The 26,499-nt window shown below is 44.1% G+C and overlaps 1 protein-coding gene across 1 annotated transcript; it reads left to right on the forward strand.

Moving 5' to 3' along the window:
- On the forward strand, window positions 1-25,329 carry MUC13 (mucin 13, cell surface associated). The gene is made up of 12 exons (XM_030330042.1): window positions 1-183; window positions 2,084-2,635; window positions 6,711-6,833; window positions 8,223-8,329; window positions 12,221-12,276; window positions 13,996-14,159; window positions 16,825-16,950; window positions 17,278-17,410; window positions 18,065-18,102; window positions 19,913-19,997; window positions 22,253-22,451; window positions 24,089-25,329. The coding sequence occupies exons 1-11, from the start codon at window positions 39-41 to the stop codon at window positions 22,449-22,451; spliced, it is 1,728 nt and encodes a 575-aa protein (XP_030185902.1). The 5' UTR covers window positions 1-38; the 3' UTR covers window positions 24,089-25,329.
- The last annotated feature ends 1,170 nt before the right edge of the window (window positions 25,330-26,499 follow it).

Here is a 26,499-nt window from a genome sequence, read left to right on the forward strand (position 1 = left end):
CCAAGGAGTAATTGCCTCTGGCTGATTGACGTCAGTTAATGACTGGACTTTGTACCCAAAAGAGGGTTAAAACCGAAGACAGTTGGAGGGAAGTCATTTCCTCCTTGGATTGCCCGGCAAGAACATCTAAAATGAAAGCCTTTCGTCACCTCGCTCTTCTCATCCTCCTTTTCGGAGCCTCAGGTAAGGAACATTTTGCAATTTTTATTCTTTTAATCATGTTTGCTGTCTCTGAGATAGAACCAGCGGGCTTAAGCTACTAGCTCCAAGGTCCAACAAAGCAGACTATTTCATGGCTGAAGTTTCCTCTCCCATTCTGCTCAAAGACGTAGGGCATTTCAGTGCGATGAAGGAAGACAGAGCACAAGTAAAGGGGGCTCTGGGCTAAGGTGTGGGGTTCAGCAAGCCAGAGATTTGTCTTCCAGAGTTCCTCAGGCCAGACGAGAACAACTCAGTAGGTTCCGAGGGCCTGATGCCCTTCAATAGCCTTTTCTTTGGCCCCCAAATGTCATTTGGACCGTAATGCAGTGCAGGGATCTGGTTTAATCCCTGATTCCAGCATCAGGAGTCTTTTGTCTCCTTCTACATGGGAATTACGGTTTATCTCTGGGCAAATCCCTAAACCCATCTGGGTATTGGTTGGCTCTTCTATCAAAGATGGATGCACGTATCAATCTCACAGTTACTCTCTGACTCAGGGTGAGCCCTTGTTAAATGAGAAGAGTAGCAGGGATAGGAGGAGCAGCAGTGAAGATGGCCAGCTGGTGGGGCACCCAGGCTGGCTCAGTCAGTGGAGCTCACCACTCTGTCTCAGGATTGAGCCCCGCGTTGGGTGTAGAGATTACCTAAAAATACACTCTTAAAAAAAAAAAAAAGGTGGTCAGTTGGTGAACTATTTTCTTGCTCCTGGCAGAGCAATGGTTTATCTCTTCAACACTTAGTGACTATTTAAGCCAGGCCCTGTTGAAGGTCGAGAGCCAGATTCTGCCATCCAGGGGCTTACAGCCTTGTGGGGGAATCAGTGGCCTTTCTATATCGGAGGGGTTAGGAATTGCTTCCTCACTTAAACTTTTTTTTCTTTTTTTTTTTTCTCACGAAACCTTCTAATATTTGTTTTTAAACTGGTTGTCAGTGTCAGCGTTCTTTGAGACAAGGGTTCTAAAAGAGTAATCACTGGGTCACTAAGAGTTTACTACTGTTCCATGTGTCCAGGGGTTTCTAAGAGTTGGAAAAAAGGCAACTCTGATGATCACCGTAGCCCTTAGGGCAAAAATCATCTCTACTCATCCTGCTCTTTAAAAAATTAATGTGTCTAAAATTATTAATGGGTAAACATCCCTAGGAAACAATTTTTGGAGAAAGTTTAATACACATGTAATGAGGTATTTTTATTTCATCTCTCTTTAAATAAACCCCCTCCCCCGCCCTCCCTAAAATGGGGACTATTGCCTTAAACTATAAAAAGACAAAAAAGACAAAGACTGCCACTTTCAGGTAGTAACAGCGCCACCTGCTGGCATTGTCAATTGTCCTCAGAAGACTGCTAGAGAATATTAAACCCGGATTAATAGTCCAGCAACTACAGGCCTAAATGATGTTACTTCTTGGTCCTTGTCTTCATCCATATTAACTTTTTGTAATATATTTCAGTAACATTTTTCCAGTTCCTTTCTCTTTAATTTTTATCTATTGTGAGGGTTTTGTGTGTGTGTGACCGAAGTAGTCATGTATTTTCTTTACTTTTTTTTAAAAGAGAGAGAGCGAGAGAGAGAGCGTGCATGAGTGGGGGAGAGGGGCAAAGAGAACTAGAGAGAATCTTAAGCAGGGCTCATGCTCTGTACGGAGCCCAATGCAGGGCTCGATCTCACAACCCTGGGATTGTGACCTGTACCAAAATCAAAAGTTGGACTCTCGACCAACTGAGCCACCCAGGTGTCCCCATGTATATCGTTTTTAATGTAGTCAACTATATTTATTTTTCAAGAAAAGAATGATTGGGTACTAATTAGTATTAAAGAATAAGTAACTGCCGTTATGTATCGAATGTTCTTTCTTCTGAAACTTGGTATCTTTGTTCCTCCAGCCATTGGGCAAAATACAACTCCTTCAAGTAGCGCTACCGTGAATGACGTAATTACTGCTGCCACAACACCTACCACGACAACTGCCACAACACCTACCACGACAACTGCCACAACACCTACCACGACACCTGCCACAACACCTACCACGACAACTGCCACAACACCTACCACGACAACTGCCACAACACCTACCACGACAACTGCCACAACTGCCACAACAACTGTCACAACTGCCACGAAAACTCCACCTACTTCCTCTGTGGCCTCTGTTTCTATATCGAGTTCAGTTACAGACGCCACTGTCACGTCTACAACAAGTAAATCAAGCACAGATGAAAACACAACAGCTGCACCTACCCTTGGCTGCGTTTCTTCTGGGAGCAATGAGCCAACCACAGTGGTTACTTCTCCAGAAACACAAACGACAGAGACGGACACTGGATCATCCCTCATCACAGTCCCCCAAAGTAATTCCTCAGAGGCTGTTCCTTCAGTGACTTCTGGCAATGTCACTTCGCCTGAGAGCAGCCCCCCAAACCCTGGTCCCCCAGGTAAGAGCGATTTCCTTAAAGATTGCTCCTTTGCAGAGTCCTAGCATTGTGGAGGATGGTAGGTAAGTGTGTTCTGTGGGGGGGAGGAAAGTGGGTATAGAGAGACCCAAGGTTTCCTTGAATATGAACTCCTGGAATTACAAACTCTGAGTCAAGGGGCACCTGGGTGGCTCAGTCGGTTAAGCATCCGACTTTGGCCATGGTCTCACGGTTTGTGAGTTCGAGCCCCACGTCAGGCTCTCTGCTGTCAGCACAGAGCCTGCTTCTGATTCTCTGCCCCCTCTCTCTCTGCCCCTCCCCCACTCTCTATCTCAAAAATGAGTAAATATTAAAAAATTTAAAAAAAACAACAACCCTGAGTCACAAAGGCTAGTAGTCATGGCAGAGACCCTAAAAGATAACCCACGGTTTCATTCTGTTCTCCTTTGCCCTCCACCTATCCTACTTCAAGTTAGTTATGGAATATTTTTTTTTATTTTTTTTTAAGGTTTACTTATTTTTGAGACAGGGATGTTCATGACACAGCATGAACAGGGGAGGGTCAGAGAGAGGGAGACACAGAATCTGAAACAGGCTCCAGGCTCTGAGCTGTCAGCACAGAGCCCGACGCGGGGCTAGAACTCACAGACCGCGAGATCATGACCTAAGCCGAAGTCGGCCACTTAACCGACTGAGCCACCCAGGCGCCCCAGTTATGGAATATTTTTATGGACTTGGGCATCATGAAAGCTACTTTTCTAGCTTCCATCTCCCTAGGAGATTTTAAGAAATAGTTTCAGCTTCTCTGAGAAGGCAAGGTCCAAATAAGCACTGTCTCTCCAGCCCCACTGGTCTGTCTCCCTGATCTATGCAAGGAAGGAGTCAGTGCTATCCTGACTCAATGTTAGGGGAAAGTATGACATTGCAATGGTGGCTGTTCACAGTTTGGAGTTTGAGTTAATTCACGGAATGTGAGTCTGAGGAATAAAAAGCCAAACAACGGCAGTGCTCAAATGGTCCTAGACATGGGGCCATTGTCCAAAGGACAGATGTTTCAGGAATACTGTCCTGAAGAGTTGGCAGTTGACCTCAAGTCAAAATTATTGAAACAGAAACCACTTGCCTCATTTCCCAAAGTTTGGTCTTATTAGAATAAGGGTCAGCGAACTTTATCAGCAAAAGCCAGCTAGTAAATATTTTCGGTTTTGTGGGCCACAATAGGGTTTCTGTTGCAGCTACTCCAGCCTGCCATTTTAACACAAAAGCGGTCACAGTCCATACACAAATGAACGAGCCTGGCTGCACACCAGTAAAACTTTATTTACAAAAACTGAAGACGGGCCAGATCTGTCTCATGAGTCATAGTTTACCAACCCCTGGTCTAAAAGAATCCTCAAACCTAGGCTTGAAGGGTCTAGATAGATCTAAGAACTGGCTGATTAAGCAAGGGGAGACAGAACCTGTATCTAAGACCTGGGTCCCGGTCTGCCTTCATGTTTGGAGGGACCACTCTGAAGAAGACTAGGCCACCTGGGTCACAGCTGCACAATCGGCTCTACTGAAGTCAGGAAAGGGAACTTTTCTAAGCAATTTCTGCTTCCCCGGACATTCCCTCAGAGTAAAACCCCTCCACTAGCTACCTGGGGAGGGGGCAAGTCACTTCTCTCCTGGCTTCAACTTACCCATCTGTAATAAGGTGTGACTGAACCAAATAGCCATCAAAATCCCTTCTGGCTGCAACATCCTGTGACTTTATTCCTGTCGCACAGAACAGGCTGACAAGTCTGTCCTTTATTGCCAGAGAGAAAGCATTCCAGGACTTGTCTGCCTAGTGTATCCTGAGTGGGGTTGTGCTCAGTTCCTTTCCTAGGATTTTCCAAATCATCCTTGCAATGTGGGGATTTTTGAAAACACCTTTTATTTTACTTAGAATATTAGTTCATACCGAGGTGCCTGAGTAGCTCAGTCAGTTAAGCATCTGACTTTGGCTCAGGTCGTGATCTCCCGGTTTGTGGGTTTGAGCCCCGCGTCGGGCTTTGTGCTGACCGTGCAGAGCCTGCTTGGGGTTTTCTGTCCCCTTTTCCCTCTGCCCCTTCCCCACTTGTACTCTTTCTCTCAAAAATAAATAAACATTAAAAAAAAAAAAAGATTCCTTCATGTCTTTTCAGGGCTTCAAAGCTCCTTTCTTTTTAACTCTGAATAATATTCCACTGCCTGAATGTAGCACAATTTTATCCATTCACCTACTGAAGAATATCTTGGTTGCTTCCAAATTTTGGCAATTATGAATAAAGCTGCCATAAATATGCCTGTGCAGGTTTTTGAGTGGGCATGTTTTCAACTCCTTTGGGTAAATACCAAGCAATGTGCTTGCTGGATTATATGGTATGTTCAGTTTTGTAAGAAACTACCAAACTGTCTTCCAAAGAAGCTATACCATCTTGCTTTCCCACCAATGAGAGTTCCCATTGCTCCAAATCCTCATCAGTGCTATCTATCTATCTATTTATTTTGAGAGAGAGGAGAGAGTGTGCAAGCAGCAGAGGGGCAGAGAGAGAGAGAGGAGAGAGAGAATCCTAAGCAGGCTTCGTGCTGTCAGTGCAGAGCCTGATGTGGGCTCTCTCTCACAAACCGAGATCTCACAAACCGAGATGATGACCTGAGCCCAAATCGAGAGTTGGACACTTAACTTACTGAGCCACCCAGGCACCCCTAATTTCTATTTTTTTAAATAAAAGTAGGGGTGCCTGGGTGGCTCGGTTGAGCATCCGACTTCTGCTCAGGTCATGATCTCTCGGTTCCTGGGTTTAAGCCCCACATCGGGCTCTGTGTTGACAGCTCAGAGCCTGGAGCCTGCTTTGGATTCTGTGTCTCCCCCTCTCTCTGCCCCTACCCCGCTCATGCTCTGTCTCTCTCTCAAAAATACATAAACATTAAAAAAATTTTTTTAAGAAATGAATTAGGCCCAAAGTTATGGAAGAAAAGAAGCTTAAACAGGGCAAAAGTATATTCAGTAAAAACTAAATCTCCCTCCTATCCTAAGCTCCTAGGACCCAGACCCCAGTTTTCTTCCTCAGAGGCAACTTCTGTGGCCAGCTTCTCATATCTTTCTCCAGAGGAATTTGTGCAAATACGAGCATACACATTTGTGTGTTTGTGCATGTTCCTCTCTTTTTATCACAAAAGAGAGCATGTTGTACACATTGCACCTTATATATAGCTTTTTTTTAAAAAATCAACAATTTCTACCTATAAGTTCGTAAGAATATTAACACCTTTTGATCAGTCACTTGACTGTTTCTGAAATCAAAGCTCAGAATCATTTCATTCGACAGAGGTGGAGAAAATGGCCAGCCAATTTGGCCTCTGACCTAACTCCACTCCCCGATCCCACCACTTCTCCAGAGAGAGGAAGAGGCTATACCCTGCCTGGTCTGGGAGCACCACCCAATGGTGTGGATACCATTGCAATATAATTCTCACCAACTATTCAAGTCATCCACTCAGAAAGCCAGGGGAGAGAGTGTGCCATCATCACTTCCTCTGAGAATTTTCACTGAGTTAATCTGCAGGGGCCCCTTCCTGCCCATTTTCCTTTCTTCATGCACCTGTGTGCTATGTTAGTTAACCCAAATAGAACACCTAGTCTCTTGGGGGGGGGGGGTGCTTCTTGCCTCTACCTCCCTATAAGACAGTTATTCATACTTTCCTAGAAAATAGGATTCTCTCTCTCAAATGGTGTTAAGGAGCCCTACCTAGTGTCAGAGGCACAGACATCAAGGTTCTGAAGGATCCTTGCAATCCAAAGATTCCAACGATGGAATTAGAAGACTGCTGTCTCTATAAGTACACTCTTGCCCACCGGCCCCTGCCCTTTACCGTTGACAAGCCTCTGGCTCCAGAATTTCAGCAACAAACTCCCTCAAGACGTAAGGGAATATGTATTTGCTTCTAGCTCTTCTAAGGGTGTGCTGTAGAGTAACATAACCAAGGAATGGAAAGTGCCCAGAGGGAGGCAAGAAGATTTTGAAGTATGTTTTTGGGTGTAATTTGTTGTCATTCTGTGGATTTTTAATCTCTTTCTCTTCCATCTCAGATCCCAGCAGTCCTTGCCAAGGAGCTCCCTGTAAAGGCGGTTCTTCATGTGTTAGCCTGAATGATACCTATTTTTGCCTGTGTTCGTTAGGATATTATTATAACTCTTCCACATGCAAAGAAGGTGAGTTACAAGGGATGAACCGGGCAGAGCTGCATTTCAGACCTAAAGTGGAATGGGAAATGTAAAATAATGTCAAAAGAGCCTCCAGAATAGTAGAGGTAGAGGATGATTTATAGGTAACAAAGGCCTGCTGAGTAGAGAAAAAGCTCCTGCTTTTATTTCAGTGGAAACTAGAGGGATGGGAGATGGACCAAATCAGAGGTGTGCGTGAGCTTGTCCTAAAGGTCTGGGAGTGGATGTGTCCCTTCACTGTACTGGTTAAAGGGAACGGTGCCATAAGGACAAAATGATGAGTGTTGCAGCCCCTGGAAAATTCTGACAACTGCATAAATACAAAGTCGTGCTGTTATATGGGGACACCGATTCAGGATAAGGTGCCATACTTAAGACAAACCTGAGAGCCTACTCTCTGACCTCGATTCAGTTCTCTGTCACAGAATTTGCTTGCTCCCAACAGAAAGCTCCATTTTTAGAGACTTAAGAGCCTCTTGGCTCCTGAAATGGACTTTAGGAGCAAATCAATACACCTCTGGCATAACCCTTTTTTGGTTAGTTCAGCTGGGTGCTCTGCAGGTCCAAGGCTGTTTCCTGAGTTAGAAATTGTTCTCTGTTTCATGAATGAAAAATATCTCCCCCTGCCAGAGCAGACCAATTATACAGGAAGTGAATGTACCGTGTTGGCCACAGGGATTAGAGATACCCCAAAAGCCAAACAGACGTTCATATTTCAGCACTAATAATCTCATTTCTGGGCATCCACTCTAAGTAAGGGACCCCAAATGTAGAAAGGTTTGTGCATAAAGATGTTTGCTGCAAACTTTATTTTTCCTTTTAAATAGTCGGTAGCATTAAAACAAATAAAGACTATTAATGAAGATAATGTATATTTCATAGAGTATTTTTCAGTCTTTAAAAATAATAGTTATCAGAGAAAAACCAATAGTTATGGGGGGGGTGGCGCCTGGTTGGCTCAGTTGGGAGAGCATGCAACTCTTGATCTCAGGGTCACGAGTTCAAGTCCCATATTGGGCGTGGAGCCTACTTTAATAAATAAGCATACAAGTAAATGAAATAGTTATGAAGACTAGGTAATTATTTGGAAAAGTGCTTATTATGTGACAATAGGTAAAGAAGACTCACAATGTAAACATGGAATTGTAACGATGCAAACTATGCACAGAAAACAAAAGCTGGGCGAACTGTACCAAAGCAAAAATGGTTGCGTTAGGCTGGGTGAGATTTGGGGCAACATTTTTGGTACTCCCAGACTTCCCATAATAATCATCATATAATGTTTAGAATTTTAGAGAATAATCTATGTTTTAAACACAATGGAAATTAACCCTTTTTACGTTAAATATTACAAAAAAGATTCTGCTTAAATTTCAGGACAGCTATTCCCTGGAACAATTACAGTAAAAGTATCAGAAACGTCTGGTTTGGAAGATGAAAATTCTATGGCCTATCAAAAATTACATATTAAAGTTACTGAATTTGTAAGTATTTTCCTACCTTTCTTCCTGCATAAGTGTCCTTTATTCTAACAATGACTTACGGATGTAGGACTGGTATTCAGTCCGTACACACTGGTGCAGCTGTATTAGTCCGTGAAATAGTGAAATGCACCCTTACTGGTTGGTAAATAGCAACTGTCCTGAGCCCCTGGCACCTGGTTGCCTGGGCTCCTCCGCTAGGACGCTTAGGCCTCCCCATGATCCTGCACCTAGATGACTAACACTAAGCACGGCAGAGGGCCCTTTGAGGCTTGTTCCAACGATGCCATACTCTTTGATACAGAAGCTATGAGAATATTTTTAAATGGAGGGGTGTCTGGGTGGCTCAGTCAGTTAAGCGGCAGACTTCGCCTCGGGTCATGGTCTCAAAATTCGTGAGTTCCAGCCCCACGTCGGGCTCTCTGCTTTCAGTCCAAAGACTGTTTCAGATCCTCTGTCTCCTCCTCTCTCTGCCCCTCCCCCACTTGCATCCTCTCTCTCTCTCCCAAAAATAAACATTAAGAGAAAAGAATATTTTAAAATGGACACATAAATATAATGATGTTTTAAAATATTTTCGTAGAGGGGCGCCTGGGTGGCGCAGTCGGTTAAGCGTCCGATTTCAGCCAGGTCACGATCTCGCGGTCCGTGAGTTCGAGCCCCGCGTCCGGCTCTGGGCTGATGGCTCAGAGCCTGGAGCCCGTTTCAGATTCTGTGTCTCCCTCTCTCTCTGCCCCTCCCCCGTTCATGCTCTGTCTCTCTCTGTCCCAAAAATAAAATATATATATATATATATTTTCGTAGGAAAAAATAAAAAATAAAATATTTTTGTAGGATTGAAGAGAAAAAAATTAAGGTTTCTTTTTTTCCTTTCTACCTTCAAATTTGCATATACTTCTATCCTAGTCGGGCTTTTTTTTAATGCCTGGAAAAGGAACTCTGTTCAGATTAGTATCTGTTACTTTTTCTCCCCCCCACTGTCGAAAATGTCAAAATGAACCTTAGCTTCATTTCATTTTGACGATTGTGAGTGAATGTGCCAGCATGAAAAGGGGTGGAAATCTCCATTCTGGATCTATGTTAGACCAGTGTTTCTGAAAGTTTAGTTTTAAAGAAAAAAAAAAAAAAAAAAACAAGGAGCCAGTAAATATGTCTTAGAACCCTAGGTGGGGAAACACTTTTAAAAGCTAAAAAGATGTGGAAGACCATACCTTTCAATTCTGAATTATTTCATCACAGAAGAGTTTTGCTAGTAGAACGGTAAAACATAAAACATTATTGTCCAGATGATTTACAGATTGTACAGAGACAGCTAGTGCTCACGACCAAACAGCCGGTGCCTGGCACTGCGAGGGTGAAACCTGACTGCAGCCTCCTGGCCTTGGCCTTGCACATACCGCCTGTGCATGACAGGCCAGCTGGCCATGACCTATCGTCTTATCCTAGATCTACATTCCAGTTCTCCCACTTGGATGATTTTCCGGTGCATTGAGGACAGCAACATCCATGTGTTCCTATTTCCAGGGAACCCCTCTACTGTCTCAGGTGGCTTTACTGAGCAGTGGCCCCTGTGGCCACCACGTTCCCCAAACTTGCTTTGGGTATGAGTGTCCACAAGCGCCCTCCTGCTACAGGCCTATGCCCTGGTCTTCAGAGACCGATTTTGAGACTTGGTCTCAGTCAGGTCTTGATGGTTTCAGAGGGACCATGAAGGGGAGAGAGCATTCTTATAATTCTCAGGAAGTTTTTTTTTCTGAAGAGGATATGCCAGAACTCATTTGCGGCTCTTACAGACAAGAAAAGAGAGATAATTGACTTTCTTCAAGGTCCTCTTAGCAGACTTTGTAGCCAGGGCAGTCCCAGCTCAGGCCCCAAGATGTCTCCCAGGGCCCATTTTCTATCCAGCTGGATCCAGATGGACAGTCTGCAAAGGGATGTGGAGTTTCCCTGTTGCATACGTGCCTGGCATTTTATGTGTAATGTTTCTAATTCCCAAAACAACCTAATGGGGAAGGTGTTACAATGGTGCTATTTTGCTGATGAGGCTGTTAAGGATCAGGAAGGTTAATTAACTGACTGAAGGTCACCCAGCTGATGAGTGAGGAGGTAGGGACTTGAACTCAGACCTGCCTGACCACAAAACTGCTTCTTCTCCTTCTCACCTGCTGGCTGTGTCGTGCAGTAGAGGGCCGGCAGGCCTGTTTGGGTAGCTACTGCCTTCTTGTCCAGACTTCCAGCCCTTCAGTTTGATATGTGTATGTCCGGACAGCCTCAAAGGGTGACCTGGAAGATTTGAAAAAAACAAAAACAAAAAAACAGAGACACTTTCTCCTATGCCAGATGCTAATTTTGTAATCTCTTCTATAGGCATAAGAAAATTAAGTGGGCAATGGTCAGTAGGGGAATGAGAGGGCCCTCGGAGGATGACCAATGAACTTGTTGCTAAGTGAACTCCCAGGCCCCTGATGGTTTACATAAATGCCAGCTGTTCCTCGTATTTAAAAGAACTAAAAGGCATATGGATGTATTCTGGATGTAAGGTTACCCAGACTCACTAGAGCATCAGATTTGTTTGAATTTTACTAGAATAAAAGAGAAATGATTTAACATCTTTTTAAACGACATTGGTTACCAGGATCTTTTAAAGCATTGGGTCACCATGAGGAGAAAAATAGTAAAAAGTCATTGGATTATAAAAAGGTTGCACCAACCCAGTGGAACACTCATATAATAAAATATGGAGACTGGGGCCCACAGGAGGGAAGACATGTTCAAGGTCATGTCTTTCACATTTAATTTATTCAGTCATCAGTCAGCCAGTGTTTGTTGAACATTTCCTGGGGATTGACCTGTGTTGAGTGCTATGGGGTGGGGGCGGGGGAGGTTATGAGAAAGAGAAAACTTACATTCTAATTGGGACCCTCTCACACCCCCCTCCACTTCACCCCTGCCTGAGGTCCCACACCCCCTCCACTTCACCCCTGCCTGAGGTCCCACGACACAATTCTGCCTAGTGACATGTACTTGTGCTGGACCCCCTTCCAGCTCCCAAAGTCATGTATCAATTCCATCTCATTTTATACCAATAATAGCCCTGTTGGTAGGAATTACTGCTACAGCAAGGGTTCCCATGAGAAGAATGAGGTCCAAAGAAGTTCTACAAAAGCTGACACATGGAGAACTGTGACCTTAGGTGTTCTTCCCCGTCCAGCCTGCTCTTTTCTGAGCCACACTGCTTCTGAACATTACAGTGTGGGCTCCTTCCCCCTCTCTGTGTCCCAGCACTGCCTCTGAAATGCTTTAAGGCTTGTCTGCTTTAGGAAGCCCTCTCTGGTTCTCTGCAACTGGAAGAGAGTTTTTCTGGATTTCTCTGGTAGATCGTATTGCTCCGTGGTGCTTACCTGTCTCAACTTCATGGTGTAGTCCCCTGTCCGATCTCAGGGCACAGCCTGCCGTCTTTGTAACCTCTGTGTCTGGCATCCTGCCTCAGCAAGGTGGAAAATTAAATAAGCGTTCCTTGGGTAGACTGATGAGTGTGTGAAGCATGCTTTATAGATAAGTCTAACAAATATGCAAAACTTCACAGTGACTTTGAAAATACAAACTTAACAAGTTAGTCTCCTTAGTTTTAAAAGTATGATCATTGATTTGGCTGGGTGCTTTAGGTGTCTGTCTTTTTTCCTGGAGAACTCTGACTTTACATCAGAATCTTACTATTTTGGAACAAAAATTATCAAAATGTGTTAGAGCACATGCAGGGAGCAAACTGCTGTGATTAACCACGCATATTTACACCAAGGAGGTTAGAAATGTGTTTATGTGAACACTTAGATATTGTATCACATTTCCCCCCCTCTTCGTGGTTATTACTAAATCTGTTCTTCTCCTTCACAGTTTGTGAATGCATTTAACAGTTTTGATTATGGACAGACTATAATTCGTGAAGTAAGGTAAGTGGATCGATGGGGGACTTTGGAGGCAGGTAATATGCCACGTTGTTTTGTCACTAAATATACAGCGGTTCCATTTTTTCCCTTTGTTGTAATATCTTGCCTCCTGAATTGGAGGGTGTGCTAGTAGGTCCTTTGAGTGAATGAATTGTGGATAGCCTTTCCTTCCTAGCCCTACTGCAAAATTATTCTGTAGATTTCTGGTCATTTTTCACCTGATAAAGGACTTGTATCAAATACCCCTTTCTCACTGCCCTGTCTGTTCCATCGTCACCTCCAAATCCTATCATGAATTAATCACGGGAGGGAATTTTAAATTAGAATCTGAATCCCATTTTGCTTTTTGGACTCCCTTTTGCGGTGACCATTTGAGTTTGGATTTTCTCAATTGTTCTGAGGAATGAATATGGCTGTAAACATTTCCTAAGTAGGTTGGCTATGCTTTCAAGCTTCTGATATTTATTCAGAAGTCAAAATGGAGTCTAGAAGAAAAAAAGAACAGGAAAAATATAGCATGAATCTTAAAAAACACATAGCCAATGGTGCACCTGCGTGGCTCTGTCTGTTGAGTGTCTGACTCCTGACCTCAGCTCAGGTCTTGATGTGAGAGTTGTGAGTTCAAGCCCCATGTTGGGTCCTGTGCTTGGGTGTGAAGCCTGCTTAAAACACACACACACACACACACACACACACACACACACACACACACACATACACAGCCACAGGCTGGAGAGGGAAGGACTTTTTGAAAGTCCTTTCCCCCACCCCTCTCTTTTAGTGATTGTATCACTTGATTCCTCTTGGACAGTGGAAGAATTAGAATTTGACACAGAGGTTCTTGGGGCTCCAAACTGCAGCGCCCAGTGGAGAGAGACCATGCAACGTCTTGCTCACAGCAGGCGCTCACAATCAGGGGATCTGATGTGGTGTTCTGTGCTCATGTTCCCTGTAGCCCCACCCTCCTTCATTCAGTGTCTGAGCTGAATCTGCCTGCTGACCCCCCCTGGCCCTCTGGGGAATCACCCAGACTCAGTGTGGTTGATTACTGCTCTCTCTGTGCAAGAGAGGAATGCACATTCACACCCTTCTGTCTCCCTTAAAGTATAAGTGAGGTTTGCCAGCTCAGCAAGAAACCTACTCTTTTTTTTAATTTGTTTTTTTAATGTTTATTTATTTTTGAGAGAGAGAGCGCAAGCGAGCATGGAGAGAGGCAGAGAGAGTGAGACTGGACCCACAGTGGGTTCCATGCTGACAGCAGAGAGCCCGATATGGGGCTCAAACTCAGGAATCAGGAGATCATGACCTGAGCCAAAGTCAGATGCTTAACCGACTGAGCCACACAGGTGCCCTAAGACCTACTCTTGATTTTCTACAGAAAGTGACAACTTACTATTTCAGATGTTACTTGTTCTTGTTCTGGTTAGTTTCAGGCTTTTAGCACCTAAAACGGACTGTCCACAATTTTTCTCAATATCCTCCAATAGGGCATCGTTTTAGCCATAGATTTCCTCTGAGCGCACATGGAAGAGAGATAGAGCTCCAGGCCTGTAAATTGCTAGCATACTACAAAGCCAGGCCTTCATGTTTGGGCCCCAGTTGTGGATATAAGACTGCGGGTCAGGGCTGGAGCTGAGAGACTGGGGAGTCCAGGAGGTTTGAAGATCAATCTGTCAATTCTTCAGTTCAGTTCATCAAGTGATGGATTCATTTCATTTTTAGCACCTCTCCTTCAGCAAGATCGGAAACACGTGCTGGTGAAAGGGATGTCTCTGTAGAAGTCGTAAACATTTTCACACAAACTACAAAAGAAGATGAGGTGACTGTGTCTGAATCCATTCAGAAAGCAATTGAAAACAACAAGGATGACATTACAGGATATATTAGTAAGTGTTCAGTAATTTTATTCGAAGTTTACCTAAAGACCTCCCCTTTTGAAAACATTTCCATTACATGTGAGAAGAGGGCAAGAAAAGCAGGAGAATTGAATCCACTGATGGGCCCAATGCCTGTTAATTAGTCATTCTTCTTCCCTCTCCTCCCTCACTGGCTCTACTTATCAATCTGACCACTTTGCTCCTCTCTTTGGAAGGCAGTTGTGAACAGATGGTCTCTGGACAGGAAAAGATAAAGAAAGGAGAAACAAGAAGGCTTTATACCAACTTGTAGCTTCCAAATGATCATAGAAAGCCTTCTTTACTCTGTTCCCCCTTTAGGCTGACACGCAAGCCCCTAGCACAGCTGGAACAACTCACTTTTGCTGTGTCACAAACCACCCCAACCTTAGCGGCCTGAAACAGCAACCATTTATTTGTTGTAAGGCCATAATTCCCCTGCTGGCCTCTCTCATCCTTCTTTTTGCTCCTGCTGAAACTTCTCCTTGAGTCTCTTAAATTTTTGCTTTTTAATGAATGTAACCTTTGTGGCCTAGTTTGCAAAACTGTTTTCTCTTTTTGGAAATACACAAATCCTGTTCGTGTATAGCTTTCCAGCACCTTTCCACTTTCTTCGAGATTTCACCCAGATTCTCACTGTTCTCTCAGGATCTGGAATGTAAATGCTCTGGGGTAAAGCACTTAACCTTCTACCTGAAACAATGGAGGCCCCTCTGCACCATACCTTCTCCTTGGGCTGCTGCCTCTTGGCAACGTGCATTCAACTCTTCACTGAGTGTTCCTTCCTGGCAGAAGAGACTGGAGAAGACTAGTTGTGTTTCTCTCATGTCACCCATCAACATGACAGCCGCCAGGCCTGGCCTTTCTGTGGGCTCCATAGCATGAAATACACACATGACCCTCCATTTGTTCACCTATCTTTCTATTTTACCCGTTTGCTCTTTGTTGTTGGTTTTCCTGTTTGTTGTTTGGGTTTTGTCTGTGGCAAGCTTGATCTCATTTGGGGCTCTAGACTTTATTACACTATTAATATTCTGTCTTTGGTTATGGGACCTTCTTTCTGTATTTTGTTTATAAATCTCATCTGAGAATTTCCTGTGCAAACCATATGTACATTTCTTTTTATTTTTTATTTTTTTATTTTTTTAAGTTTATTTATTTTGAGAAAAAGAGTGGAGGAGGGATAAAGAGAGAGGGAGAGAGAGAATCCTGGGCAGGCTCTGTGCTGTCAGTGCAGAGCCTGATGCGGGGCTCAAACTCACAAACCATGAGATCATGACCTGAGCTGAAATCAAGAGTTGGATACTTAATTGACTGAGCCATGCAGGTGCCCCTAGTCGGCTTTTTCAAATGGTAGGCGATGAAGGAAGGTTAGTTACAGGTGTGGGATGTTTAGAAGAGAATAACTACTTTCTGTTTTACCTGCTCCTATGTTTGCCCCTTACTCTATTCTCAGATTCATTTTTTTTATCCCTAATGTCTTTCAACATGCTTCTAGACTAACATTCTTTTTTTTTTTTTTAATTTTTTTTTTCAACGTTTATTTATTTTTGGGACAGAGAGAGACAGAGCACGAATGGGGGAGGGGCAGAGAGAGAGGGAGACACAGAACCGGAAACAGGCTCCAGGCTCTGAGCCATCAGCCCAGAGCCCGACGCGGGGCTCGAACTCACGGACCGCGAGATCGTGACCTGGCTGAAGTCGGACGCTTAACCGACTGCGCCACCCAGGCGCCCCTAGACTAACATTCTTAAAAGAATGCGTTCTCATGCCATGCTTCTGCTCAGAATCTACCAATGGATTCCCAGGCTTGTAGGATAAAAGTCAACATCCTTAGCCTGGCATTCAAACTCTGCTGTACATGTGACTGAACAAAAGCATGATTATTTGTTGAGGTTCCTGGTGTGGCACTTGCATTGACATCATTCAATTCTCACAATAATCATGTGAAACAAGAATTATTAGCCCCGTTTTATAGATAGAGGACACCTGGATCCACCAAAAATCAAAAAACCGAACAGACAGCTCATAGCCAGTAAATGGCAGGGCCAAGAATTCTCATCTCTCTCCCACCTCGACACACCACCTCTCCCCTGCCCAAGGACAACTTCACTACTCCCTGACAAGAGTCCTTTGCTGCTTTTCATGCCTACTTTTCTCCACTTGACAGACTGCCTCTCCTTTGACTGCTCAAATCTTCCCTATCCTTCAAGACTTAGCCCACCTCCTAGAACCTTCATAAGGTTGTCTTTAGCTAGTTGAGCCTCTGAATTCCCATTGTACTTAAAGTCTGGACCGTGAGTTGATTGGGGGGACTTTCTGTGGGCTCAGACATGTAACTCCACAAAGATGGGGCCCAAAAGTTATATAACTACTATGTGCCTTATGGATCCCAGCATAGAACTAAGTGAAAAAGAGATCTTGCCCTTGAACATAATTGTACTACCTTCTATTGAATTAATTTGAATTGAATACTATAAGGACATGGTCGTAGAAGGGAAAATTAGGGAGTTGGATTTCAATATCCCAGATTTCCTTTTGTTAAATCCCAAACTGTATAGAAAGGTGTGTATAACAATGGAGTAAAATGCTTTCACAAGTTACTTCATTCATATTGTCTTTCTGACTGTATTCTTGAATTGCTTGTCCCTCTCAGTTCAAAGCCTGTGTGATTATTATGGTTGTGAAAAGGAAAACCAGCAAGACAAATGTGACAATGGTTTGCTGTGTAAATGCAAGCCGGGGATGGAAAGACCTGACCCCCAGATCCCTGTGTGTGTTGGTGAGTGTTCTACCTGCTTGTGAAACTTCTTCACAACCCCCACCTTCTCTCCTTTTGCATTTGCAAAATACAAGCTTTACTGCTCAAGTGTCCATGTGTCTCAGGGGTGCGCATTTGGGCTTTAGCCACATGGGTCTGGACTGAGGCCTTGGCTCCGAGCTGGTGAGGAAGCCCATGTGCAGCTTCACAGGGAGCGTGTCATGTGCACAGCCAGGGAGCACCTCACCTGACCCAGAAAAAGCAATGTGAAAAATTGTGTTCTGTGACATATCACTTGGGGGTTGAAGGCGTTGTTTCTGAAAATCACCCAGAAATTCTGTTTTGAAGCCTCTGCTCCAAAGTGTCCTGATACCTGCAACGCAGACCATAATAAGCAATGCTTACTGAACAAGAACAGTGGGAGCCCCGAATGCGTGTGCCTCTCAGGCTACGAGGAAGATGATCATGGGATCTGTCGAGAGTAAGAGAAACCACTCTTTTTCATCTTGCCATAGCTTGAACTAGCCAAAAAGGGTAGAACTTGTAGACATATGCATGGGTTTAGGGTCAGGATGTTGGAATGCTTCCATAAGTTGGTAAGATAAGAGCATGATCCTATCACCGTCATCATCATCAATGGTTTTTGAACATTCTCTGTGCGCTGGGAACCATGCTAGGTAATATGTCTCCCAAAACAACGCTGTCGGGAATGGATTTGTTCCCCATTTGCAGGTGAGGAAAGTGAAGCTCAGAGAATGTAAATAACAAGCCCCAGCTCACAGGGCAGCAGATAAGTGGCAGAGACATGTGGCCTCACAGCCAAGGGGAACCCACAATGCTCCAGGCCTCTAGGGTTCAGCGTAGCCTGAATTGCCGAATCTTTCTGGAGCCCAGAGGATGGAGTGTTCAGTCAGTAGGAAATGGGGCCACTGGGAATTGTGTACCCTCTTCAGCCTTCCAGAGCTCCATGGAAGGTGCTCACCCAGAAGAATGGAAGCGTAAGGCAGAAAAGAGGAAAAGGAGAAGGAGGGGAGAGAATGAAAGGAAGATGGAAAGGAAGACTGGAGGCTGGGTGGGAAGTCTGACATGCTCCCCGTGGAGACTCTGTACCATGGTTTCCATTATTGTATTTTAGGTGTGCCTTTGGCTACAACGGAGTCAACTGTAAAGACCGTGAGTATAAAAGCTTTGCTTTGTTAGTAATCATCTGAGAAATGTGGAGCACATTCAAAATTCTGCCCAGGACTCCAAAGTCTCTGGCTCCCTTCGTAAAGAGTGAGAAACTCTGCCTCCAGTTGGTCTTCTGGGTCATGCCATCCCATTCCTGCCCTTAGGTCATGAGCAGCAGCACCTCAGCTGTAGGAAATAACAGAACCCAGCCCACGAGGGAGGCTGGCGCCTCTGCACTTGGCCAGACCAGAGGAGGGCGTCCAAACATTCTGTTCATTCTGTACATCGGCTGAAATATGCATTTTCTGTTACTAGTAAGGGTAAAAGACCAGTATGTTCCAAAAATATCTGTGATCGTGGGAGAGCAGAACTAAAACCCAGACATTGAGATACTCAAATCTTTTTGTTCCAGAGCCATTTACTAGCTTGCAGTGTATTGTTGCAAGTTCAGATGCTTTGTTCTCTCCCACATCCCACTGCCGCCAGTCTAGGACAATACTAACTTTATATTTTTAATTATATTTTAAATCTCACCTAACTAACTAAAGACCAATGATCCAAGATGAAGGAAACGTGACTGTGGCCTCCCAGTGAGCCACAAAATTCATGATGAAAAATGCTCTCAATTTCTACTATATTTGGTTGCAAGGCTGTATTTGCTAAGTCATTTCTTCCTTCTGGGCTTTTAGCATCTGCACCTACAAAATGAGAGTTTTGGACCAAATGACCTCTGAGGTCATTTCCAGAGTGGTCTGTGCCCCCATGAATCCAAGTTGGAGGTGGCATATATGGCAGTCACAAAGCAGACAGAGAGAAAGGGTTCTAGAATAGCACTGTCCAATAGGAATGTAATGTGAGCTCCATACTTAACTTCAAATTTAAAAAATTCTAAGTAAATTAAAAAGTTTTTAGTATCTTATTTATATTTGAGAGAGAAAGAAGCAGAAAGTGAGTGGGGGAGGAACAGAGAGAGAGGGAGACACAGAATCTGAACCAGGCTCCAGGTTCTGAGCTGTCAGCACAGAGCCCGACGCGGGGCTCGAACCTACCAACCATGAGATCCTGACCTGAGCTGAAGTCAGACACTTAACCAACTGAGCCACCTGGGTGCCCCAAGTCAATTTTTAAAAGATACATAAATAAAATTATTTTAATAACATTTTATTTCACTCAATATATCACAAATATCATTTTTTAACATGTGATCAATATAAGTGTTATTAATGAGAAATTTTACTTGTTTTCATACCGTGTATTTGAAATCTGCTGTGGGTGTTATACTCACAGGCCATCTCGTAGCCACATTTGTAGTGCTCGATGGTGCTAGCCAGAGCAGCTCTAGAGGAAGAGAATGGGCTGTAATGAACTCTCCCCTCGCTGATTGTATTAAGCCTCTATTAGTGAGAAATTTAAGTCCGGTCTAGTTCTCCCCGCTTACCAACAAGGCCAGATACGGTGGGCAGGAAAAGGCAGCAGAGGTGAGGCCAGGATGTGGACCTCAGTTGAGATCTCAACTCCTACGAAGTCCAGGAAGGCCCTGCCACTGACCATGGCCTCCTTTATGTTTTTGGTCTTCTTTTATCTGGAAAGGCAGCCTCTCCTGATTGGGTTCGGAAAACACAGTTGTGGGGGAGGTGCTAAAGGAGATGAGTCTCCCACCCAACCTGCCACCCAAGCTGCCCCTGGTGGGGTCAGGGACCAGAGCCTGATTGTCTTCACAGTCAGGGACCACTGGGAACACATGTACCTTTGCAGTAGACAGTGGGGGGCTGCTCATGGGAGGTTGTGCCTACTCTTTGCTCTTCCTTTTCAGAATTTCAGCTGATCCTAACTATTGTGGGCAGCATCGCTGGCATCCTCGTTCTTGGCCTGGTGATTGCATTGATCTTCTCAGTGAGGTACGGAGTGGACGGGTCCCTTTCCCTAGGGCACAGCACCACCAGCATCATGCTCGAGGTTCTAAACATACCCAGCCTTCCTGAGGCAAGAGAAGGGAAATAAGGAGAGGCCTCTTTAATACTGTGGGCATGTTGGCTTTTTTTCTTACCTTAATTTTCTTTGGCTTATATAAGCCATACGTGATCACTGAAGAAAACAGAAAAATGTGTAAAGGAGCACAATTAAAAAATCATTCACAAAATTGACCACCCTGAGGCAACTGAGATTTTGGCATATATCTTTCCAGATTGTTTTTCTTTTTCAATGATATTATAGACATAATTTTGTATCTTTTGTGGGGTTTTTTTTTTATTCCTTTTTAAAATTTTTATTTATTTATTTTTGAGAGAGGGAGAGGGAGAGAGAGCAAGTGGAGGCAGGGGCAGAGAGAGAATCCCAAGCAGGCTCCCCACTGTCAGTGCAGAGTCGGACGTGGAGTTCAAACTCCACGAACCATGAGACCATGACCTGAGCTGAAATCAAGAGTTGGACACTCAGCTGACTGAGCTACCCAGGCCCCCTGTATCCTTTGTGTTTTAAAACATATATGGTTAAGGTTTATTATTATTTTTTTTTAGCACGTAATGCGACATAGCAACTATTTTCTGATGTCACTGAAACCCTTTGTTAGCAGTTTTCAACCCCACTGGTGTTGTCAAGTGCTGTTCTCAGCAAGGACTGGCCCAGAACCCTGCAGCAGCGGTTCTCACATCAACATCAGTAGAGCCACTTGGCAGCCTGGTGCCCTAAGTGCCCTTCCTAAGAACTTGGGTCGAGTCGTTTCATTTATTCGACAAATATTTCGATAAAGTTCCCTCCATTAACAGGGAGAGAGAACACTATTATCTCCGTTCCCCTTCTAAATGTGCCAAGTGCGGGTGCACTTTGGCAAAAACAAAGCTACTTGTTTGTAACATTTAGCTCATATCTTATATTTTGGCAAAATAGGTATTTTTGCACTATAATGTGAGAGGATAAATAGATTTTGTTTCTTCTTCTCTCTCTCTCTTTTTTTTTTTATCCCAGTTTGATATTAACTCTTTCCTCCAGAGCCTTTATCATAAGGATGCAAAGCTGGGAAATGGGAATGTGAATTTCCCTTTTCTAGGAAGATGGCTAGAACATTCCGTTCTGGACCAAGGCTGTCTCCTCCTTTCCTAGGAGGATGGCTAACTGTCTTGGGTGTCCAGTGTCCTCAGGCCTGTTTGTGGAAACTTGTGACCCCATGACAGCTATGTTTCTCAGTTCCTCCTTCCTGCTGCAGAGCCAGGTTTGCTCCTAGTTCAGCCTCACATTCATGATTCTTGGGAACACATCAAGAATTATAATTTCTTGCCCATTTCAAAGGGAAGGAAGTCTCTCCTCAGGCACCTTAGACAGGAGTGCTCCCAAAGGGAGGCGATTCTGTTGTAGGCTGGGATGGCCACCAGGGTCCACAGGGTGAGTGGGTGTTCCCTTATGACATTTCCGGTGGATGACTGTCACCCCAGGAGTGTCCTGTGGGCATCAGAGATGCAACCAATGCACGCCACACTGTGGCATCCGGGCACTGCAGGGGCAGGTCTGTGTGTGGGAAACAGAGTTCATCTGGGGCAGGTACCTCCCTCGCCTGCAAGTGTGTATCCTTGACTTTGAATGCTTCCACTTGAGGTCCTTGAGGGGTCACAGCAGAACCTGGGAAACGCCTTTTTCTCCTTGTAAGACCTTTATACCTCGAACTTTTGTTCACCTAGGTGCTTCTACACACATTGACTTTGCTTGAATGAAAAATGGTGCCACCAATCAGCTTTTCTCTTTGACCTCTATGATTGTTTCCATATATGATTCAAAAGCACCTTAAGAATAGTAACATTATTAGCAAGATTTCCATGAGACCAACCGAATTACATGACACTGTTGGACCAGTGTTACTGTTCTGTTTTTGATGGTTACAGAGAGTTTATGAGGAGATTGTCCTAAAACTTAGGGAGTAATGAGGTATCATGGGTCCTGGGGCACCTAAGAACTTATTCTTAAATGGTTCAGACATGTTAACAAATCGGGGAATCTGGGTGATGGGCATATGGAAGCTGCATGTAGTTTTTGTTTTGTACCTTATATGTAAATTGGAAATTATTTCAAAATTTTAAAATATTTTTAAAAAAGGATATTAATGTCTGCTTCAAGGAACTTTCTGCCATTGTCAGATCCTACTAATTCTTGTTACCATTTATAGGTCAAAGAACAAAAACAAGAATATTGAAGAACAGAACTTGATTGAGAACGACTTTCAAAATCTGAGACTGAAGCAGACTACAGGCTTCAGCAATCTAGGAGCAGACGGGAGTATCTTCCCTAAAATCAGGACGAACGTCCCCAGTCAGCTACACAATCCCTATGCAAACCAGAGAAGTATGCCTCGCCCCGACTACTAGGTGAGTCAGCTGGCTTTTGAGTAAAATACCCATGACAGAGCAGGCACTGGGCTATTGTATCTTCAAGTCCTGGCTGCCTTGCCGTCTTTTTTGTGTTTATTTTCTAATCAAAAGAGAAAGATTAGAGGATGTTCCCTCCTATTGCTACACAGTCACCACTTGGTCCCTAACACTGACCATCTATGTACCTTTAGACACATCACTTAATTTCCCTGACCTTCTATTTCCTCAGCTATAAAAACAATTTAGATGTCTTCAAGGTGCCTTTAAATTACAAACTTCTACAAATATAACTCCAGTTTTTGTGATGAAAATTCCTAGGCTGTTTAAGGGCCTAGGACCAAGGTCAGGCCTGGGAAGAAGTGTTGGATGAAAACATGGTTCTGTGGATTCCTTCCAGCCTGCCCATATAAAGGCAAATTTCTCCTTTCCTCTCCCCAGACTTCAAGGCATAACCCAATCAATTCCTAGAGAGATAAGGCAAGTTAGGCTGGTGATGCTTTATTTCCCTTGGGAGGATTTTCAAGGCGCATAGCTTGTATTCATTAGATTTGTATTGGATAAGCATGCTGGCATTGTTTAGTGTGATCTGAAGAAAACTGTAAGAGGCCACTTTTATGGGGAAAGGGGACTAGGGGCCTGAGCTGGAAGGAAGGAAGGAAGGAAGGAAGGAAGGAAGGAAGGAAGGAAGGAAGGAAGGAAGGAAGGAAGGAAGGGGAAAAGGGGGCCAGAGAAGAGAGAGGTAAGAAGAGCAGCAAGGAGAGAAATGAGTTCTTAAAAGACGAAGAATAGGGGAGGAAGGGAAAGAGGGAGGGGTGTGAGTGAGGCCTACCCAGAAGAGTAGATTATAAAGAGGATAAAGGAAGAGGAGGACACGGGAGGATGGCAGAGGGGGCTGAGGAAGGGGAGCATAGACTCCGCATTCTCTGTGGACATTACACTTCTACAGACTGCCCACGTGAGCACACTGCCTCCAAGGATCTTAATGTTCTACGGACATTCTGGGAAAACTTGCCTTATCTCTATTTTGAAATCCCATGATTTATTTTGCACATAAAGTTTTCTTTAGTCATGGAAGTCTGAACGGTAAATGTATGTGCAAGCAGTTGACTTGTACAAGAAGGTGCCATGTTGGGTCAGACACGTGGTCTAGCCAAGAACGAGCATCCTATGGGAGTGTCTGCTGCCCTCCCACCAAGGTGAACCCTAACCAGCAAACTCAGTAAAACCTCCTTTCCTCCTTATGCAGGGAGCCTTTACTTTAAGCATAATCTCTAAAGAGAATCCTTTAGAGGTAGAATAAGCATGGGATTTAGAGTCAGACCTGAGTTTGATGCCTTGCATCTTTTGTTACTAGTACTAGCTGTGTGATCTTTGACAAGTTATTTGACTTCTCTAGGTTTGTTTTCTCATCTATGAAATGGACAAAATAAAGCCTATCTCATAGGATAAAAAACAAGCTAATATGTATAAAAACCTAGCCCAGTGACTATTCTAACTTGAATAATACTGTTCAAGTAATGTTAATTAAAGTAATGTTAATAATTTATTGATCTAAATTTTCTCATATGTTGCTGTTGCAATAGTTCCTTTCTAAGAGTTTCCCTCCCCCTCTCCCTTTCTCTCTTTTTGTCTAGAATGGCAAAAACTGGGGACCGTCCATGGCCTCAACCCAGTGTACGAGCTTTTACTTTGAGTGTCTGAAAGACTAATGGACAAGTGAGCAGCCACAAAGATCTGGCCTTTGGTATTTCTCTGCCACTCAGCACCTAGCCTCTCTCAGTGGAAGCTGTGACTGTAGTGAATGCTTGTTTGCTAAGTACCTATGAGATTAAATGCACATAGATGCGATTCGCACTTGTAAGGCAGTTGATTTTGTCCAATCAGTACAATGGTTAGGTTTCTGTTTTTGTTTTTCCTGGCAACAATAACCATGTCCAACCTAGAGGAAAGCTCCCCAGGATTGTTTGCACCTGGGAGAATGTTACTGTGATAGCCTACTGATCAGTGACCTAATTCTGAGAGACTCTTACACATCAGGTATGGAGATCCCAGGGAGGGGTGGGAAGAACTACCATCTTTTAAGGTTCTCGGGCTTATTCTCTCACAAGTTAAAATAGGATGCTACTTCTAGCCCTCAAATACGGGATTTCATCACTTTTGACCTGCCAGGATCTTGTGACCTGGTCTCATACCAAGAAGACAGAAAGAAGACCTGTCTCTCAGCTTTTTGGAGGAGAAGTGACTGGGAATCCAGGATCTTTTTGATGTTAATTAGAAAGCCCAGACTAGAAATGTCCACCATGGAGTACATTCTAAAGTTGTCGAAATGCCAGGAGTGGGTAGAGGCAGGGAGAAAGAAAAATGTAACCAGGAGTGGAAGGAACAGAGGCAGGAGTCTGGGCCTGGAGGATGAGTATGAAGGCAGGCATGCGTGATCACCTTCGTCCTCAGATCCCCTCCTCAATGAGTGAACGGACATTTCCTCCCACTTATGTCCTACCCGAGACCCAGAGCCTACGTACAAGAGTGAAGACAAAACCCCAGGAGCAAGAGCTGGAAGTCACTTTGAAATTGCAGACATTCTGTTCTGCTGCTGATGAAAGAGAGAGCTTGTGACCCGATCCAGGTGTCCAGCCTTGTAATACAGAGTCCAGAGATGCTTCGTGGAGGCCTCAGCCTTCCCTGGGGACAGAGGCTCAGCAGCGGCCACCCGCCCACACAGAGCCACGCCCAGCACAGGCTTTCTTTACTGTTAATAGTGTCCTTGTTTATGTCTGATGTCTGGTCCCCTTGCAAGTTATTTTTATTTGTTGTTATTATTATTTGTTCTTGACTATTAACTGTAAAGGTAACAAATAAAGTGTGTTTGGTAGGTGGTGTCCCTCCTTGTGTATGGGCGTTTGGGGATGCACACAGCAGTGAGTCTCACTTTCAATAGCAAACGTGACACATGACGAACAAGACTGATATCTTCCGTCCTTGTTAGGGGCTGTTAGACTACCCAGGGCAATTTTTAATCATGTGATAGACATTTTCAGCTGCTTCCCCATGCACATCTTAACTTGTCTCGCATTATGAAGCAGCCAAACATTTTGGATAGGACCGATCTGACCCCCGGCTCCAAGGGCGGGTCTTGGTTTGCCCAAGCCCATCAGTGGAACCCCATCCCCCTTGCCAGTGATTGATTTGGTGAGCACATGGCATAAGTGGATGCAATTAGAAAAAAGCCCCAGTTTTGGTAGGAAGCTTGGAGAAAGAGAATTCCTTTGTTCCCTTGACAAAGAGGGCTTAAAGGTATGAAGCCTTGGACTGCTTCGGTTTTGCTGAGCCGACATGTAGAGGAGGGCAGAGCTAAGAGAACCAAGGAAGAGTGGAGCTGGAGCTCTGATCAGACCATGCCTGAAGCATCTGGACTTGACTGTTAGTCCACTGTGAATAGTTATTTCTGTTTTTGAAGTTGAAAGCTTCCTCACGGATATCACTTTGTTTATTCTCGTGTTCTCAAGGCTGGGTGGTAAACGGTATAAAGGAACACTCTTATGAACTGTTAACACCTATAAAGACATCAGTCAACAGTTCACAGCAGAATTTATGTAGATGTAACTTAAAACTGGCTGACCTTGTAATTTGTCATCACAGATGATCTGTGTGTTACCTCCTTTACATTTGAAGATGATTCTGGATTCAGTACCAGAAGTAGGCTATTTGAACATCTTTTCTAAACAGATCCCCCCCCCTCCCGCCCCGTCCTTGTGCCCCCATCACCATATGCCAGTCTCCATCACTTCTCAAACATCCTGGGCCATATAACTCTGGGCTTCATGGACTGGACTATCACCCATTTTTCAGAGACTTTCATTGCTATTGTTTAAATAAAAAATTGTTCTAAATATGTATACGTGTAATGTTTACGTTACATTACATTACAAAAATGGCTTTCACGTACAAAGATGCTTTTGATTCTTACATAATATGACTTACGATTCATTTGTTTCTGCTCACTGGGAACTTTGCAAGGGTTTCCCATGTTGGTTGTCCTGCAACC

The sequence above is a fragment of the Lynx canadensis genome, chromosome C2, assembly GCF_007474595.2.
Source record: "Lynx canadensis isolate LIC74 chromosome C2, mLynCan4.pri.v2, whole genome shotgun sequence".
Taxonomy (NCBI): domain Eukaryota; kingdom Metazoa; phylum Chordata; class Mammalia; order Carnivora; family Felidae; genus Lynx; species Lynx canadensis.

Excerpts from the sequence above, each read along its gene's own strand:
- MUC13 (XM_030330042.1), top strand. The coding sequence starts at position 39 with ATGACTGGACTTTGTACCCAAAAGAGGGTTAAAACCGAAGACAGTTGG. Across the intron at positions 184-2,083 it reads CCTCCTTTTCGGAGCCTCAG|CCATTGGGCAAAATACAACT; the intron begins GTAAGGAACATT and ends TTGTTCCTCCAG. Across the intron at positions 17,411-18,064 it reads GATCATGGGATCTGTCGAGA|GTGTGCCTTTGGCTACAACG; the intron begins GTAAGAGAAACC and ends ATTGTATTTTAG.